The 18,433-nt window shown below is 39.3% G+C and overlaps 1 protein-coding gene across 7 annotated transcripts in view; it reads right to left on the bottom strand.

Moving 5' to 3' along the window:
• Positions 1-16,612, bottom strand: part of LOC121864211 (WD repeat-containing and planar cell polarity effector protein fritz homolog) — a 41,502-nt gene extending 24,890 nt beyond the window's left edge. The window contains exons 1-5 of one of the 7 annotated variants that reach the window (XM_042363250.1): positions 16,121-16,612; positions 13,302-13,456; positions 12,397-12,535; positions 7,206-7,386; positions 3,217-3,416 (exon numbers count right to left, since the gene is read on the bottom strand). In XM_042363250.1, the coding sequence (XP_042219184.1) occupies positions 3,217-3,416; positions 7,206-7,386; positions 12,397-12,535; positions 13,302-13,384 (603 nt within the window). In that variant the 5' untranslated portion in view covers positions 13,385-13,456; positions 16,121-16,612. Of the gene's footprint in view, positions 1-3,216; positions 3,417-3,928; positions 5,331-7,205; positions 7,387-12,396; positions 12,536-13,301; positions 13,457-15,892 lie in introns of those variants that run through there. The other 6 variants (XM_042363249.1, XM_042363248.1, XM_042363253.1 and 3 more) reach the window with 6 other exon arrangements.
• Between the last annotated feature and the right edge of the window lie 1,821 nt (positions 16,613-18,433).

The raw sequence follows: 18,433 nt of genomic DNA on the forward strand, positions 1-18,433 counted from the left end.
ATGGGGAGGGGGGTAGAAAAGGTGCCCTAAACATAGCCTGCATAAAAACCCAACCTGACTGGGCAACCGCACCCAGTGAGGTCATCTTTATGCTGTCGAAAACACAATCAAAATCACAGATCTAAACAAAAACAAACCGTACAACCTCTTATGGTCACTGCATGGAATGTCAGGACCCTTCTGAATACTAGCACAAATGGGCATCCTGAAAGAAGAACTGCCCATGTGGCAAAAGAGCTGGCTAAGTATAACATCGATATGGCAGCCATCAGTGAAACCTGGCTCCCAGATGAGGGCCAACTCACAGAATGGAGGTCTGGCTGCATCTTCTGGAAGGGTAAGCCTGCTGCGGAGAGAAACTGCATGTATGGAGTTGGATTTGCCATCCGCCAACGCATCATACACAAGCTAACTGAAATGCCTATTGGGATCAACGAGCGCCTCATGGCGCTTCAAGTCCCACTGAATCACTCACGTCATGCCTTCTTCATCAGTACATGTAAGTGAGCACATGTGTAAACATATCGTCATTACTCTACATAAGAATATGAAAGCAATACGTATTTACTGTTCATATACAGTATAGTTTAATTAATGTTTCATTATTTTTAAAAAATCTACCCACCAGTGGTGGTAAAGTTGAAAACATATGGACAACCAATGTTGTTGTTGTGTGTGTGTTTTTACTTGGATGACCAAGTTGTATCAATCCGCATTGATAGATGAAATGATATCAGCTCTAGAAACAGATATAGTTTGAGAATTAGGGGGAGGGAAAAATGTGAAGAAGAGTGAAGAGTAGAATCATCAGTGTAAGAATGGATAGAATTAGAAGTAGTGTGAAGTAAATCATTGATAAAATGAAAGAAGAGAGTAGGTGAAAGAACAGAACCCCGTGGGACACCGCTATTGGTAGAGAAAGAGCGTGAGATCAATCCATCGACAACAACTGCCATGGATCGGTTCTCAAAGAAAGTAGAAATTAGAAAACAAAGTGGGGCAGAGAAACCATAAGTGGGAAGTTTAGAAAGCAAAGACTTGTGCCATACCCCGTTAAATAATTTGGGAGATATCGAGGGCCACGACGAAAGATTCTCCATAATCCCTAAGAGAGGATGACCAAAGATGGGTGCAGTAGGAAAGCAGATCAACAGTAGATCTCGCCTGGCAAAAGCCATACTGGTGATCTGACAAAAGTAAAAGGATTTCAAGGTGACGGAGAAAATAAGATTTTAAGATAGTCTCACAAATTTTAGAGAGGGATGAAGTTAGGGCAATGGGGCAATAGTTAGAGGGTTTGGAATGGTCACCTTTCTTTGGGATGGGCTGAACCAAGGCATGCTTCTAAGAAGAAGGAAAAATTTGGGTTTTAAGGCAAAGGCCAAAGAGGCTAGCAAGCACAGGGGCTACAATTTCAGCACACTCCCTCAGAACACGAGGGGGTATTCCATCCGGTCCATGCGCCTTACTCACATCCCACCTGGATAGCACACCAGCAACCCTATGAGTGGAAATTATAGGAAAGTGTACAGGTTCAGTAGGAGGAGTAGGAGGGATAGAGTTGGAATCGTCTAAGGTGGAGTTAGAGGAGAATAAGGTGCCAAAGAGATTGGCTTTATCAGGGGAAGAGTTGGCTATAGAGTTATCAGGTTGGAAGAGAGGAGGAAAAGAGGGAGTACAGAAGTTGGTACAGATATTTGTGATTAAGGACCAGATGGATTTACTAGAAGAGTTAGTCAGGTCAGCGGTATTTGTTTTTATAAAATTCTGCTTGACCCTACGAAGAATAGCCTTACAACGATCCTAGAAGTAATGAAAGAAGAGTGGGTAATAGGAGGAGGTAGTTTCATAACTTGATATGCCCTATCTCTCTCCCTACTTACAAGAGAACAGGAGCGATCAAACCATGATTGTAAAGTGAAAGTTTTGGTAGAATATGGGATAAATGCACTCATACTACCCTGTATAACCCCAGCAATGCTGTCAGCACATACTGAGGCTCCCGAGTGGAAAAGTAACATTCATCCCAAGGAATGTCGGAGAAGAATTCTCACAAGGATTGCCAGTTTGCCCTCCAATAGTGCCACAGTTGGTGTATAAATGGGGGTGGAGGAGGTGGTCGCGCCCAGTTTGATTTAATAGAAATAAGATTGTGATCAGAAAAACCTAAGGGGGCAGAAATTAAGAATGAATAATGTGAGGATCTAGAGGTAAAACAATGATCAAGAATGTTAGTAAGTTGATCATGTTGATCTGGAACATGCATAGGGTGTTTAATAATTTGTTCCAAATCATTAGGTAAGGAAAAAGAGATGAGCCTCGACTCCAGCTGGGTCATCCCTTGCAGAGCCAAGCCACTCTCTGTGATGTACATTGAAATCCCCTAGGTAGAGGATCTCGGTGTTGGGGTGTGTGGATAGCAACGACTCATGGCAAGAAGTGAGATAGTCAAAGAGTTCCAAGTAGTTGGTAGAATTGTGAGAACAATACAGGAAACAAAGAAAAATAGTCTGAGTTGTTATAGTAAAGTAAACCCTCAATAACTCGGCATTTGATAACTCAGAATTTCATATAACTTGGCATGGATATGGTCTCGAAATGAATTATAACTCGGGAAATGCCGAGATACATAAAACTATCTGGGAAAATATCAGCATATCTGGCTACCTGCATCACCTACCATGCTTCTGTCACCTACCATGCCTCTGTGTCATCTACCATGTTTCTGTGTCACCTACCATGCCTGTTTCACCTCCCATACCTCTGTGCCACCTACGATGATGCTTCATTCTTCGCCTGCAGTGCTTGTAAGTGTTACTTTTTAACATTTTGTAATTACATGTACACATATATAGGTAAAAAAAAAAATGATTGTATTTTTTTAGGAGGGGGAAAGAGCCTCAATAAGTCAGAATTTGGGATAACTCAGTAAGGCCAAAGCCCCATATGTGCCAAGTTATCAAGGGTTTACTGTACATTAATTCTTATGGGGAAAATTGCCACGATATTTGCAGTTTCATTAAACACAATGACTTTTAGGAATGCATCCTTTGCGATAACTAGGGTATTCCTATATAGAGGTTCTACTGTATGCCTGAAAAAGCTGTGTTTGTATGAGTGGAACAAATAATCATATAATGTTGCATGATGGATTTTGGGAACCAAGTTTTGCTTGTATTATGAATTTATGTTCCCAGAAATATCTATTACACTCACCATATCACCAGAAAGATTTGCCGATAACTTCCGTTCAAATCGTCTGCCTGAAGGCCCAGCAACTTCACAGGTGTGTATCTTGGGATCCAAAGCAGATAATCGCTCAAATTTATGTCCCTCCGGTGGTGAACGTGTGAGGTGCACTACTGACAATCGACACTCATTGTAGGAAAACAACATGTGATGTTTTGTCATTACAACTGAAAGGTGAAAAGAAAGGTTTTTAATCTATTATTTATAGCTATTACACATTCCCACAAATTTCACTAATCCTTTGGAAAAAACAAAAAATAAAATAATGTACACAACTCTTCTCACTTATTCATTCTCAGTCAAGTTCAAAATATTTCAAATTTCAACTTGAAAATCTTTTGCATAATCCACTTGAAACAAAATTTCAAAATACAGTGATATCACTGTTAGCCAGCATAATTGGTGCAGAGCTCTTATAGGAATGAGATTTCCAATGTTTAGTGATGAATATTCTCTTCCCCGGAAAAAATTACACATCCCGGAATTTTTCCAAGTGCTGTACACTACTGTACTGGGGAAAGTTTTCCAAGAATCTACACTACGCATCTCACAAAGACAAGGACAGAACTGTATTTATTTATGCTAACACCACTGCACACGTATAATATATTGTAAATAAACAAAATATATCACTGTATACACTACAGTAATTACTGTAATCAAATTATACTGTACTCACCAACAGATGCTGTCATCTTGAGCTTGTTATGCAGGCAGGCGAAATGGTGATATGATGATAAAGGATGGCTTGCTTTGTCCTGTACCATCTATGTAGCAGCTTGTCCTAACTGTTACTTTCCCTTCCCTCCGCGAACAAAAGAGGCAAATCAGGAGTGAAACAAATTATTTCCACCACCGATCAATTGCTGGACAGGGTGATGACGAGGCATGTGGTGATGGATAGAATGATTATGAAGCATGAGATGGTGGTGGTGATGGTAAAGGTACAGTAGGTGTGCAATCTCTGACATTGAGGGATGTGGACTGGGGCCATAGCAGACAGCACAAGGAGTGGAGTGGGGATCTTGGGGAAGAAGACCCCCAATCTTACACTGCTTCATCCTGTCCTCTTCTCCAGTTCATCTATGACAACTGCTCTCATCTCCGAAAAGTTCTGGTAAAAGGGAAGAAAGCTTAGGATGTCAGTGGTAGCCGTATAATACAGGAGGCGGTCCAGGTACTGGATGTTCTCGCCTCTCTGAGACCAGTGGTGGTACCATCCTCCAATTCTTCCTCTCCATCGTCCTCTTCCTCCTCCTGTCCTTCTTCATGGGACCTGATGACACCTTCAACTATTTCCCCCTGGGTGAGGGTACCATAATCAGGATTGCCGGCTTCCACCTGCAACCACTCATGTACATCCTCCACAGTCTGAGCAATGTCACCACTGTAATGGAAAAAACTGTGGACCTCTTCCATTTTGAAGAACTCAAATTCTGCATCCTCCTGCAGTAACAGAACCTCTGCACCACCACCATTCAGGAGCTTCTTCTACACATTCTTGAGTGTTGTTTCCATGATCTTGAGCTTGAACACTGCATCCCAGATTATGTAGTCCTTAATGTGCTTCAGTGTCCTGGCCCCCTAATTATCTTCCTTCCCTTTTGACACCAGTTCCACTATCAGAACATCATTCGAGAGAAGGAACATGTAGTTTTGCTTCCAGCCCAGAATGACCCCTTTGTCCATGGGCTGTGTGAGTGAGGTGGTGTCAAGGGGTAAGAACTTCACTCTGATGCACCCATCAGCACTTTGTAAGTCATCCTGAGGGTGGCCAGATGCACTGTCAAGAATGAGCAAGGTCTTGACCTCTTGTCTGGGGGCTGTCATCTGGAGGTGCTTCTGCACATTTCTCACCACCATGGGCAGCAGAAGCATTGGCACATTATAGCACTGACACACTGCTTTCTGGCCTCGAGTCCAGGGGTCCGGCTCTTCCACCAGGATGCTACTGTGTTGTTAGGCAGGAACTTCCAGCAGTGGCCTGTCTCATCCATGTTGCACATCTTGTACTTCTTTTTGTGTACTTAGTTCATAAGGATCTTCAATTCGGTTAACGAACAAAAATTCGGTTAACGAATTTCTTACGAACCGACCTCAACATGTTTTCGCTTGCACTGACCGGGCAACCAGCTTTAGTATCAGTCCACCAATACATTAATCGGTTCTAGGGCTTAAATTCCTTACTATTTTAGTAAATATCAAGAAGTTTATACTATTCAATAATTTTAAATGTTTAATATTCAATTTTTTAGTCATTTTAACAATTATTGAACATAATTGAAGGTAAAGAGACTAGTTTAATGCGCGGCATCCAGCCTCTTAACACAGCAAACAGGCGTTAGTCTCTCTCTGTTTTCACTGGAGGTAACATCTTGCTTGAGACTCTCTTCAACTAAACGCTTTTTTTCTGTGTTTCCAAGCAAATTATTGGTCATTTTGAAATATATTTTACATATTGACAATATATAATGCAGTGCAGTGTTGATTTAAAGAAAATAATCTTGAATTACACCAAGTGAACTTAAATTTTTTTGGGTGAAATGGCAGCATGGGGTGACTTCTCTTCCACCCCACTGCCTTCTCTTCTCCCTTCTCCTCCATCCCCACTTCTAATTCCCATCATCATCATCAACCAGGAGCCTTCTACATGCACACCTCAAAGTAAGTGTACTTTACTGCATTTATTTTTAGTTTGTATGTAATTTTCGCCAATTACCCAAAATCCCATTGAAACAATGGTTTCGGTTAATGAAATTTTCAGTTAACGAACGACCTTCTGGAACAAATTGTGTTCGTTAACCAAGGGACCACTGTACATTTTAGTACAAATGACTTAAAATTTCTATCTCTTGTGCAAATTATATGATGTATATATTTTTTATATATATATATTTTTTTTTGCTGTCTTGCAAGGATTCCAGCAATGTAATTTATATTCTGCTAACTTTAGGCAGTGCCATTTTATGTCAAGTTTAGTCACTTTTATTGGCCTCCAGAACCTAACCCAATTTTCGCCCATTGATTACATGTAATTATATATCACGATTTAGTATATAGCAAACATCCTTGGACCCTATCTTGCAATATATCCCGACCCCACTGTACTTACCTCAGTTTTTTAATAAATCTCACAGAATAGAGGGGTGGATCCAGGAATAACAAGGGGGGCAAGATTGTGGGTGGAGAAACATGCGAGCACAGCAAGCCTATCCAGCTTATCTTTTTTTTTTTTGAGGGAGGGGGGGAGAGTGCTGTAAACCCCCTCATAATTTTGTTTTTAATTCTGACCAATATCATGGGCATTTTGAGGCCATTTTGAAGCCATGTGCAATTGATATAAGGAGATATTCTGAGGTAATTACTCTTTATTATACAAAAATACCTGAGTACAATCCAGCATTAAGGTAAAAGTATTGAAATTTTCTGGTAAAAAGGTTTGAGGGTGGGTATGGACCCCCAGGACCCCCCTGGATCCGTCCTTGCAGAAGATTTATTTACTCTATAATAGCACCATATTAATGCTGCACTCTTGGCATAACAAGACATTCTAATAACTTCATTTTCTTCAAGTTATTGCTGTCTTTTGCCCTTTTTCACTGGATACATTTATGCTACTCACTTTATGTTTAGGGGTCATGGTTAAGGGCAATTGTCACAGAAGAATTCAAGTAAAATGGTTTTGCAAATGGCTAAGTTCTAATAGACAGAGTGCAATGAGCATAATCTATGTACCATCTGCCTCACTTGTATGGTCCACTGATTCTGACTCAACAGGCATTGTTATACTCAGTTATGAGCACTGCCTAGTAGAGAGCAGCTGATCAGAAATACTGTAATATAAAAATTTATTGACAAAAAATTTTACAATAAATTGTAAGTCCAATGGCATTTTATTTCAAGTCATAATGTAACAAAACAAGTGTTCTTGCATGCTGCTCACTAAAAGAACTTACCATTAGCCAGATGCTCAGAAAGAAGCTTTCCAACCAAGAACTTGTCAAATACGATTCTGGTCAGATCACCTGTGCTTGGATTGACTGTCATCATTACTATTACTCCTGAAGCAAATATTAGCTGATACACTAAATGTGACAGCCAGCTTTCCCAAACTACCCTCTCTCTTGACATCAAGTCCTGAAATAAAAATAAAACAAAATAATTGCACATCATCATCAAATTTTTTCAGCCATTTTCCACACTTGCATGGGTTTTACCCTCACCTACATCACTAATAAATACTTTTGTTTTTGCCACACTTACTCTTAAGCCCTTTGCCTCTATTCCATCTTTCCATTTCTTAAATTTTTCCTCTGCCTTTTCAATACTACCTGCTATCAGTGTACTGACCACAGTTGTACATGTTAGTTAACATAAAATAAAAAATTTATATTACGCGCAATACTCCATAAAACACGTAGCTGTGATTTCTTTATTGAGTCCCCCAGTTGAGACGTCCATTTTCTCACCGCTTCAATACGCCTGAGTCCTCCGTTTTCTCTCATGTACCTCAGAGACTCAGGTATTTCTTAATGCCTCATTTGGTGTTCAAGAGATTTGAAATTGCGATTGAATGCATATGTTTTACATTAACTCAGATATACTTACAGTGAGATAAAGCATTCAAGGTGTATTGAGTGTTTTTACATTAAGTCACATATACTTACAGTGAGATAAAGCATTCAAGGTGTATTGAGTGCATGTTGAAAGTATCATAATCTGCATGTGGAGAGTAAGTAGTGTTAAGACATTGTGTTTTGAGGACCCACTCGCCCAGTCGACCTATCATGCATCAATTAATTTAAAAAAATAAATAATAATGTAAAATGTTATAAGACAATGGTTTAGTAGTGCTGTTAATGTGTGTGTTGTTTAAGTGTCTTGGCATGTCACCTCACCACCTGACTCCTGAACAAACTCTTCATCAACTTCTTCAAATCCCTAAAATGTCCTTGGCAAGCTCGAAAAAACACGCACGCACACACACACGGGAGTTAAGACAACAAGCATCAAGTGAGGGCCTTGTTGTGTGACTGCATGGAGCTTATCGCTCGGCAACACTGGTGCATGTTATCACTCCTTTCCACTCCATCTATGTAATCACCCACACCTTTCTGCTTTCTCACTCCATATTTTAAAATGTTATGTTATGTAAAGTTGAAAATGTTGAAAGTAAACAACTTTGCTCATTTATACTTATACTTACCACTATCTCCCTAAAAATACTTTGGGTTTCATGTTTATTCAAGACATCTTCAGGTCATGAGACCCACTAATCCCTTACCCAAGAAAGGGTGACCTAACATTCCAACAAAAGGTCAGTAATATGAGACCACTAATCCCCCACCCTACCTCCTCCTGACAATGAGTCAAGGCAGGTCTTTCCCCAAAAAAAATTGTCAGAGGTTTGAATAATAGACCAGGTCCTTTGGAAACTTTACTCTTGCAGCATCAGACAGTGACTGGCAACCCGGCGCTGCCACAGACAAACTCCCGCCTGCACACATGGGAAAACATATCGTACGTCGTTGATACTCCATCTCACATCTTCCCCCCCCAAGTTAAAAGGAATTGACATTGCACATTTGAACTAACGAAAGGAAAACAATGCAGTGATAAAAATCAATAATGCAAGAAAAACAAACAAACAGAAAGAAAAAACTAATTTTACACCACATAGTCAGCCAACCAACCAACCCAGGGGCCTGTGGCCTCTCCCGGGCCTGGCCACGCCCGACTGAGAATGCTGAGTGGCGGCGGATGGCACAGAAGGGGGGCCAGGAGGCAGTGTAGTGCACCACAGGAGTGGTAGGCTCAGGGGTGGCGCCGCATTACAGGTGGTGTCTGTTGCGGATGGGCTCCCTGCCACTGCCAGTCAACCTGACGGCATACTGCCTGTGAGGGCGGGCTTCCACCACTGTGCACGTCCTGTCCCAGAGCTTGGTAGTGGAATCCTGCACACGCACCTGCCTGTGCGCCCACAGCTAGGGTAGCCAGCTGGCGGGACACCTCCCCCGCGACAGAACGATCCCTTCCTGGGCTTCGGCCAAGCGCACCTCCCTCATACTAAGCGCCCGCTGCCTGTGCTGGTCCACCTTATAGTGCTGTCTGGCCACGGGAACACTGTCACGGAGCTGGTGGCAAGTTTGGCGGACGACATTGGTCATCCCTCGCAGAGGCGTGTTCAGGTACTGGAGGAGGGCCTGGGATGTCCTATCGCATTTCAGGCTACCCCCGGCCCCAGTGTTATCCCTGAGGAGTCTCTTGGCGGCCTTAACCACAGCCTCTGCCCTCCCATTGGAGTGGGGGAAGTGGGCCAATGAGAGCCGTACCTCGACTCCCCATGACTTGAGGAAATCCGTCATCTCACCGCTGGCTAGGTACATGTGGCCCTGCAGGTGGAACGAGTCGGCCACCACCTGTTGAAAGGGATAGTCTGGCGTGGGGGTCAAGACCAACGACTCCGGAGGATGGGAAGGGGAGTGGGTCTCGCAAGCAGCACACCCGGGACCGATGATACTTTTTTTTTACGGGGATTAGCCCAGGCACAGCCCCAGGTCTAATGCGTGTATATTTATCAGTTCTTGAGTGACTAAGCTTCTCTCTTATAAAAAGCCAGTGAAATGACCTGGGTGAATATAATTTACATTGCTGGGATTCTTGTAAGATACTGATTAATTTGAATATAAACATGCTATAATTTGCACTAGACATAACAATTTTAGTACCGTAATCAAATTAGTACATGTGCACTCCAGCTTTGCAGTAAGGTCATTTATTTATTTTACGTTTCTTTTAGTACGGTGTTTGCATGTAAATGGACGAAAATAAATGAAGAAATTTATGTAAATCTACCCAAAAATACAGTTGAAAAACTTTATATTATAAAATGTACACTAATGTACAACAACTTTTATCTCTTGAGCAAAATATATGACGTTTATATTCAAATTAATCGCTGTCTTGTACGGATTTCAGCAATGCAAATTATATTCTCCTATAGTCTGAGATATTATATGAAAAACTTAAGGCCTAACCCCCCCCCCCCAGCGAGGGGAGCGGGCGGTGAGGCGATATGATTTGACAGTTGGCGCTGAAGGCCTGTGTGTTTATTTATCATTACTTAAGAGTGACTAAGCTCTTCTCATAATTTGCCACCCAAACAACCTGGGTGAAGATAACTTACATTGCTGGGATTCTTGTTAGACAGTGATTTATTTGAATACCTGTATAAAAAATCTATATTTGCAATAGACATAACAATTTAAGTACCGCAACCATTTAGTTCATGTACAGTACAGGTTTGCACTTAGATCCATTGTTAAGTGAGGGACCACTGTATTGCGGTGTACTTGTACTGTACAATATTGACTAAATTCACTAGATAACATACACAACTAATGGTTGGTAAAACTTGTCAAGTAAGTGAGTGTCAAGTCTGTCAGTATGAATGGCGCGTGTGAGTGCTTGTGTCCCCCATCATAGGAGTCCGTTTTCTCTCGCTTCAGGACGCCTGAGTCCTCCCTTTTTGGAGGGGGCGTATATGCGATCAGGCGTTGTTGGTTGGACGTTAACGTATGACTATGTTTACATCATTTTATTAACCCCTCAGAATCAGCGGTTAAGGGCAGTTCATGGGGTGGTGGTGGTGGTGGTGGTAGTGAGTGGTGGTGGTAGTGGTGGTGGTGGTAGTGAGTGGTGGTGGTAGTGAGTGGTGTGGTGGTGGTGGCGGTGAGTGTTGGTGAGTGTTGGTGGTGTTGGTGGTGGTGGTGGTGGTGGTGGCGGTGGTGGTGGTGGTGGTGGGGTGAGTGGTGGTGGTGGTGAGTGGTGGTGGTGAGTGGTGGTGGTGGCTAGCAGAATAAAGAAAGCTGCTCTCCACATTAGTAACAAGTACGGTTCTGGTTGGTTGTTAGTGGTGGGGAATAATGTGTTATAATGACCACTGCACTGCCAGGTACACGTGAACAGCTGAGTTATACATACAGTACAGAACTATGGATTTTCATTTTTTCGGGTAAAATATAACTCGAGTCACAAGTATTCAGTATAATATGTGGAAATCGGTCATAGAAGGAGCGAGTATGTCAAGAAAGTTGAATGCTACTGGAAAAATCTATACACAAGGAGGAGAGCACTTACTGGTTGCGAGTATACATGGGTACATTGCTCTCATTGCCAGAGAGACTGTAAACAAGTATGACCACTGTCGGGAAGTCCTGAGTGCTCTGCCTTGCACCTTCTTTGTACATAGCTATTATGGATTTTCATCATATTTTTTCCTAGTTAAAAATAACTCCTGGAGAGGACCAAAGTACTCTATAACGAATCAGCGTTGTGCAGGGTAGACCTAAATGGAGAACTACGGCACTTTCATTGTTATAAGCGAGGAAAGTTTAATGGAACAGGAAAAACGAAATTCAGTCATTGATCTTCATGACACCATAGTGAAAGACAGGACACAATGTGTATTTCCAAACGTAAAGATCACACTATGTATTTTTCTAACATTGATGATTACTAACTGCTCTGCAGACTGTTTGTTTGTTTGTTTGTTTTGTCAGCTGAAAAGAACAAAAACCCTCAAAGAACAACAATGTGTCAGGAAAGGCTTGATTCACTTTTCCTACTGTATATGGAAAAGGACATGCTTCATCGACTAAGCTTTGATGAAATTATCCAGAATTTTGCAATTAGAAAATCTAGAAAGAAGGTACAGGTACTGTATTTTAATTTCAGCATAAATATAAGTTTTGTTTCATTTCAAAGAACAAAAATTTATTTTATGATTTAGTACTGTTTTTATTTTCAATTACATATGGGGGCACCATATTGTTTTCGGTGTTCAGGGCCTCTAAAGGTCTTAAACCGGCCCTGGGTATTACTGTAATAATTTTTGATAATTTGGATACGAAAAGTCTTTTATTTTTTACTTTAACGGACTGAGTCTAATGTATGAACCTAAGCTGAATGGGTCAGAGTGTACGTTAAAGCCGAGGTCCGCTTTAAGACAGTGTCCATTATATCGGGGATTTACAAAAGTAATATTTTATCACCTTGCAAAACTAGTGTCTTGTGCAAGTTATTTCAAGATTTACTGTAATTTTGTGTCTGGTTTGGGAATTACTTTATATACTGTATTTAACTTACTTCAAACTCCTTGAGTGAATCCCTTAATTTGGCTGGACGACTGTTTTTTGGGGTCGTCATCACCCCTCGGGCTTCAAGATACTGCCGTTTATCTTCATAGTACACACGCTCCTTGCTCACATTGCTTTTATCTTGATATCTGGAAGAATAGATTTTTCAAATAACAAGGATTTTCAGGGTACAGTACCTGTATAAACAATCTATATTTGCAATAGACATAACAATTTTAGTAGATGTACAGTACAGGTTTGCACTTAGATCCATTGTTAAGCGAGGGACCACTGTATTGCAGTGTACTTGTACTGTACAATACTGACTAAATTCACTAGATAACGTACACAACTAATGGTTGGTAAAACCTGTCAAGTAAGTGAGTGTCAAGTCTGTCGGTATGAGTGGCACGTGTGAGTGCTTGTGTCCCCCATCATAGAAGTCCGTTTTCTCTCACATCAGGACGCCTGAGTCCTCCGTTTTCTCTCTTAATCTTAGAGTGCACCAGAGACTTCGTTATTCCTTAGTAATGACACAGAATTTGAAATTGCAACCCCAATTGCAACTGTTGGCCCCAAGGATTTCGGATAAGGGATTGTCAACCTAGTTATCAAGTCATATTTTCCTTGATTCACTACTCCCGTTTTTTTTTATACTACTCCATTTATATACGTCTGACTGAAGAATCTTTCTTTTTTTCACTGTAAGATGCTATGGAAAATATTGTTTTTGTATGGAAGTTGGGGTAAAATATTTAGTTTCATTTTCAGGGCCTCATAAATAAAAAAAATTACTGTACTATAAAAAGTTTTGATATCACTGTCAGAGACTTGACTAACAAAATTTTCAAAATTAACTATTAAATTTACAACATAAATCCATGATTTTAAATGTAAAGTTAAAATATTCCTTACCTAAATGATCCAAAATCTGCATCCTTGACAACCACATCATCACGGAGAGTCCAAAAATGGACATCTCCTAAAAGAGTCACCATTTCAACGGCTCAGGAAGTCAATAAAGATGGATGCACTACAAGAATAATGTCCATTCTTCATACATATTCCATCTGAAATACAGTCGTTAAATGGCTATAGTGCAGTGGAAATGATATTCAAAGATAAATTATTTGCTTCACCAATGGCTGTGAGTGTCTTTTTAAGGCAAGGAAATCAAGTTTCCTGTGAGTGGATTTTACACCATTGTGAAACAACAAGTAAAAATTGATCCTAACTCATATTTAGCAGGGTTGGCAAAAACATGCCATAAATGATTTATGACAAAACACTGATTGAAATTATGTCTTATATATCAAAAATGTCATCATGAAATCACAAGTGTACAGAAATCAAATACAGTACATAATGAAAACCACAAAAAATGCCAATGAATAAAGCTGAAAGCTGTGTTTCAAGTTAAGTTCATATGCTACATTGTGTTTATTGTAGGTTAGATATGGGGAAATATTATAAAACTAATATAAAGTTACTGCACCAGAATTTGCTTTAATAAGACCAAGGTAAATTTTTACTTTAGGACATGAATCCCTAGGGGTGACCAATATGTTTTTCCAGTGTATTTTGGTGTGTTTTAAACGAATCTAACCTTAATTTTTGGTGGAAATTGCTAGTTCCCCCACCCCCACAACAATAGTGGGGGAGAGCCTGGGAAATCGGGGTTTTTGGGTGGGGGAGAAAATGAAAACGAGTCATCTGACCTCACAAAACCTAACCTAGCTCCTAACCAGAGGCTCTGTCCCAGGACCCCCGATAGGCCTAGCTTAAACTAACCTAATTATTTCAGTACAGGCAGTTAAAAACTCTGGGGTGCCTCATGTCCGAAAGTATAATACCTAAGTTAGAAGTGGAAGGACCAGGGATACAGTAAGAATTGGATAGAATGATTGTCTTTCTCGTAAAACTCGGCAATAAACTTAAACTAATCGTAGGAGCACAAACGACAACCAACCTCCACCACAGCCATTGTGAAACTGGTCAATGAAATTAAAATCATACCCAGGATGCTTCCTTTGAAAAAAATCAAATGTGATTGGTCAAAAAAAAATTGTGTGATATTGACACCTCATTGGTCACGACTGGATGACGTCAGTCAACATTGCGCATGCATGATGGTCAGATAACATAGCCTCACAGATATGAAGACTGAAAACTACTTAAAATCAATTAAATTCAATTGTGTCGCTACTATCCATTTCTGCCATGTATATATGGGGTTCACAATGCTCAGAATAGCGAGATCTAAACTTTCGGGGGGGGGGGGGCTATATCCGAAAGTGAAATAATACCCAAATGAATCATACCAAATACCTTGGGAAAAACAAAAATTTGTGGTTGAACGGTAGTTGTGAATGAAACTGTAAATTTACCAAAAATATTAATTTTCGACGGAAACGCTATAGAAGAAAAGTGTCTTAGAATTGTCAAAACTAGTGATTCCAAAACTTATTATTCTAAAATTCGCTACATGACCGAAACGATAATTTTACCAACCTATTCTCTTAATAAAAAGGAGCCACACACACTTTTACCTTAAAGGAATATTTGCCCACATTAGCATTCTATGCATATTCGTGTTTGAAAAATATTAACAATGCAGTCATTCTAGACGGCCAACCTTTTTTTAATGGACAAAATACCAAGCCTTGTTTTTCTAAATAGCTAGTAACAGACGGTCCAACTAATTACCCAAATGGGGTCCGACTAATTACCCAAATGTACCCAAATGTAGCCAAATATAGCCGGAATGAGGTCAAATAATGGTCCTAGATGAATAAATCGGACTGCCAATCACTTCTCGACTAGTATTTGGTGTCACAAAGTCACAAAAAATTGGTAAACTTAATTTAATCTGACTTAATAGATCGAGTGCATGTACCTAACCTAATCTAACCTCGACTAGTATTTGATGTCACAAAGTCACAAAAAATTGGTAAACTTAATTTAATCTGAGTTAATAGATCAAGTGCATGTACCATACCATACCTAACCTAACGTAACGTAACCTAACCTAACCTAATACAACTCAGATTAAATTAAGTTTACCAATTTTTTTTACTTTATGACACCAAATAATAATCGAGAAGTGATTCACAGCCCGAATTACGCTTGTACGACCATCATTTGACTTCATTGCGGCTACATTTGGGTAATTCCTCGCTCCGTCGGTTCATGCACGCGATCTATTAACTCAGATTAAAGTAAGTTTTCCAATTTTTTTGTGACTTTCTGACACCAAATACTAGTCGAGAAGTGATTAGCAGTCCGATTTATTCATCTAGGACCATCATTTGACCTCATTCCGGCTACATTTGGGTAATTAGTTGGACCATAACAGATGCTACCTTGTTCATCACTCCTAAACTTACTTTCCATCAAGGCACACATTATAAATTAACAATATATTTATCCATTTTATAGCTTTGTATTGATTCTATATTCAGTCACACAGTGGTTGTCATAAGAGTAAAACAACTGAATTATCTCACCTTAATACCCTCAGCTCCTCAGTTCCTTGTGAGAAAAATCAAAAGGTATCCAAAAAAAAAGTACTAACAAAATTAAAAACGTATCCATAATCTTCTAAAAACTATCCAATTTTTTCTTTAATAAAATGACGAGATTTTCTTAGTCTTTAAAGCATTTTTGTATCACTTACTGTATATATAGCCTACAGCTACGGAGAACATGTCTACAAACTTCAAGAATTCTATTACTTTTTTATCCTCTTCACCACCGTATTTCACATTTCTTGGTTCATCATGTTGGTGATTTAATAGTGAATCACATTGCAGATGGTTAAATAGTATATTTTATCACTTTAGTAATTTACGAATTATAAATTGTATCATGATGAACACATACACTGTTAACGTTGAGTTTCTATAGTAGTGTACAGACTGACAATTGTTATATATTTCTAGTATGACAACAAAGTTAAACTGAAATATAATGGTGTCATCAATAATTTTGCTGATTATAAAATTATATAATATTAAATTGCAGGTTTAAGCCCGATTATAGTAATAAAAATGTTAAGGCTTTCCTGACATACAGTTTATAAATGAAATTGACATTATAGAAAAGGCATTGAAAATGTTCATTGATTTCGAAAGGTTTTACTGATTACAAAGAAAGTTACAATTATGAATTGATATACTGAAATAATAGATATGATAATTCTAGATAAACTAAATTATATATATATATTGAAGTGGATTCCTCCCCTACAAACGCTTGTCGCTGAGTAGTCTAGGTCAGCAACCAGCAGTGGCGTAGCTAGAGTGCCCCCCGTGCACCCACAAAAAATACATATTGCACAGTGACTCACTATATATATATATATATATATATATATATATATATATATATATATATATATATATATATATTAAATAGTTTGTGTACCATTATAATATTACTGTACTTTCACATACTCAAATATAGTATGCTTTAAATACACCCCAAACATACTTAAACTTTATAAGTAACAGTTAAACAAAAAGCAAAAACGACATATAGGATAGGGAAAAAAGTAAAAAAGTGTAAAAAATTAGGACCATCTTTATTTCTGAAATGAAAACTACAACTTTCTACTAAGTAACTTTTCTTGTTTTTTTGTTGGCAAATTCTTCAATGACATTGTCAAAAACTATTTCATCTGTCAATTGTCGCTCTATAGACAGTATGGCAAGATTTGTCAACCGCAAGGTGCTCATAGTAGATCTTAAGTAATTCTTGATCAGTTTTAGTTTCGAAAAACTCCTCTCACAGGTAGCAACACTAACAGCAATTGTGAGGAAAATCCTCAGCATTATTACTATATTTGGAACCGAGTTCCCAAGGTTATACTTTTGAATAAACTGCAAAAGTTCAAGGGGGCCTTCTTTCCACGTCTGTATTCTGTCTTTAATAGTTATAGCAGCAACAGCAACAAAATGCTGAAGTCTTTTTCTCTTAACGAGGAACTCCTCTTTATCAATGTCGCCGTGATCGTGATCTATTTGACACTCATATTTATCATCCAAAAGATTCAATGGGGTAAGGAAGGCATATTTCTCAGCAAGTTCATGAAGCTGTTGAAATCTCAAAGCTATTTCTTGAATCACTCTGTCCAGCAAAGAAAACATTTCTCTCCTCAATTCAATGTCGTATGGCAATTCAGCATCTCGTGATCCTTCACCAAACATTTGTTTCTTCTTTTTGGGTCGACGCTGACGCTCCATGACTATCCCCAGATCATTGCAAATTTCTTTGGCATAGTTAACTCCATTACTCACTAGCTTGTCCCTGTTATCGCGATTTAGTATATAGCGAACATCGTTGGACCCTACCTCGCAATATATCCCGACCCTACTGCACAGGAGAGCATTTTCTTTATTTCTAAGTCATACTACAATACAGGGTATTGTAATGATGTGCACTTGGAACACAGAATCTCCATTTTCCCAACTTCCTTCCCGAATTTTTCCCAGTTAGTTAAAGATTGCTAGAGCAACAATTGACAAATGTTAAACAAGAAAGGGTGTTAAAAATCTTAAATTGCTAAACTGAAATATTGCTAAGTGATTGTCAAATGAGGGATACCTTAACAGTACTGTATCCCCACGACTTATAAGCTTTCATACTTACGGATAAACCTATTCGTATGTCTAAATTTATGTTTGGTGCAAAAGCGCAAGTCATCAGTTCTACTGATGTGCAATAGATGACGTTAATGCACTACTCCCAGCATTCCCGGCCAAGCAACACCCATTTTAGTTTTTCTTGTCTCACATTGATTACAGCATTACAGTGGTGATGGTTGGTTTGTTGTGAATTTTATTGACTCCAATATGTCCTAGAAGCATACCGGTAAACGTAGTGCCAGTGATGAGTGTGAGGAAGAAAAGACACATGATTACAATAGAAACAAAAGTGGCGATAGGATGACAAATGTGTTTCATACTTTCAGACTGTATCATTTGACTGATGGTACAATTTAAAGGACAAAGAAAGAATTAAAGACCACAGAAAAAGGAGAATGAGGC

This window comes from Homarus americanus, unplaced genomic scaffold (genome assembly GCF_018991925.1).
Source record: "Homarus americanus isolate GMGI-L3 unplaced genomic scaffold, GMGI_Hamer_2.0 scaffold26351, whole genome shotgun sequence".
NCBI classification, from domain to species: domain Eukaryota; kingdom Metazoa; phylum Arthropoda; class Malacostraca; order Decapoda; family Nephropidae; genus Homarus; species Homarus americanus.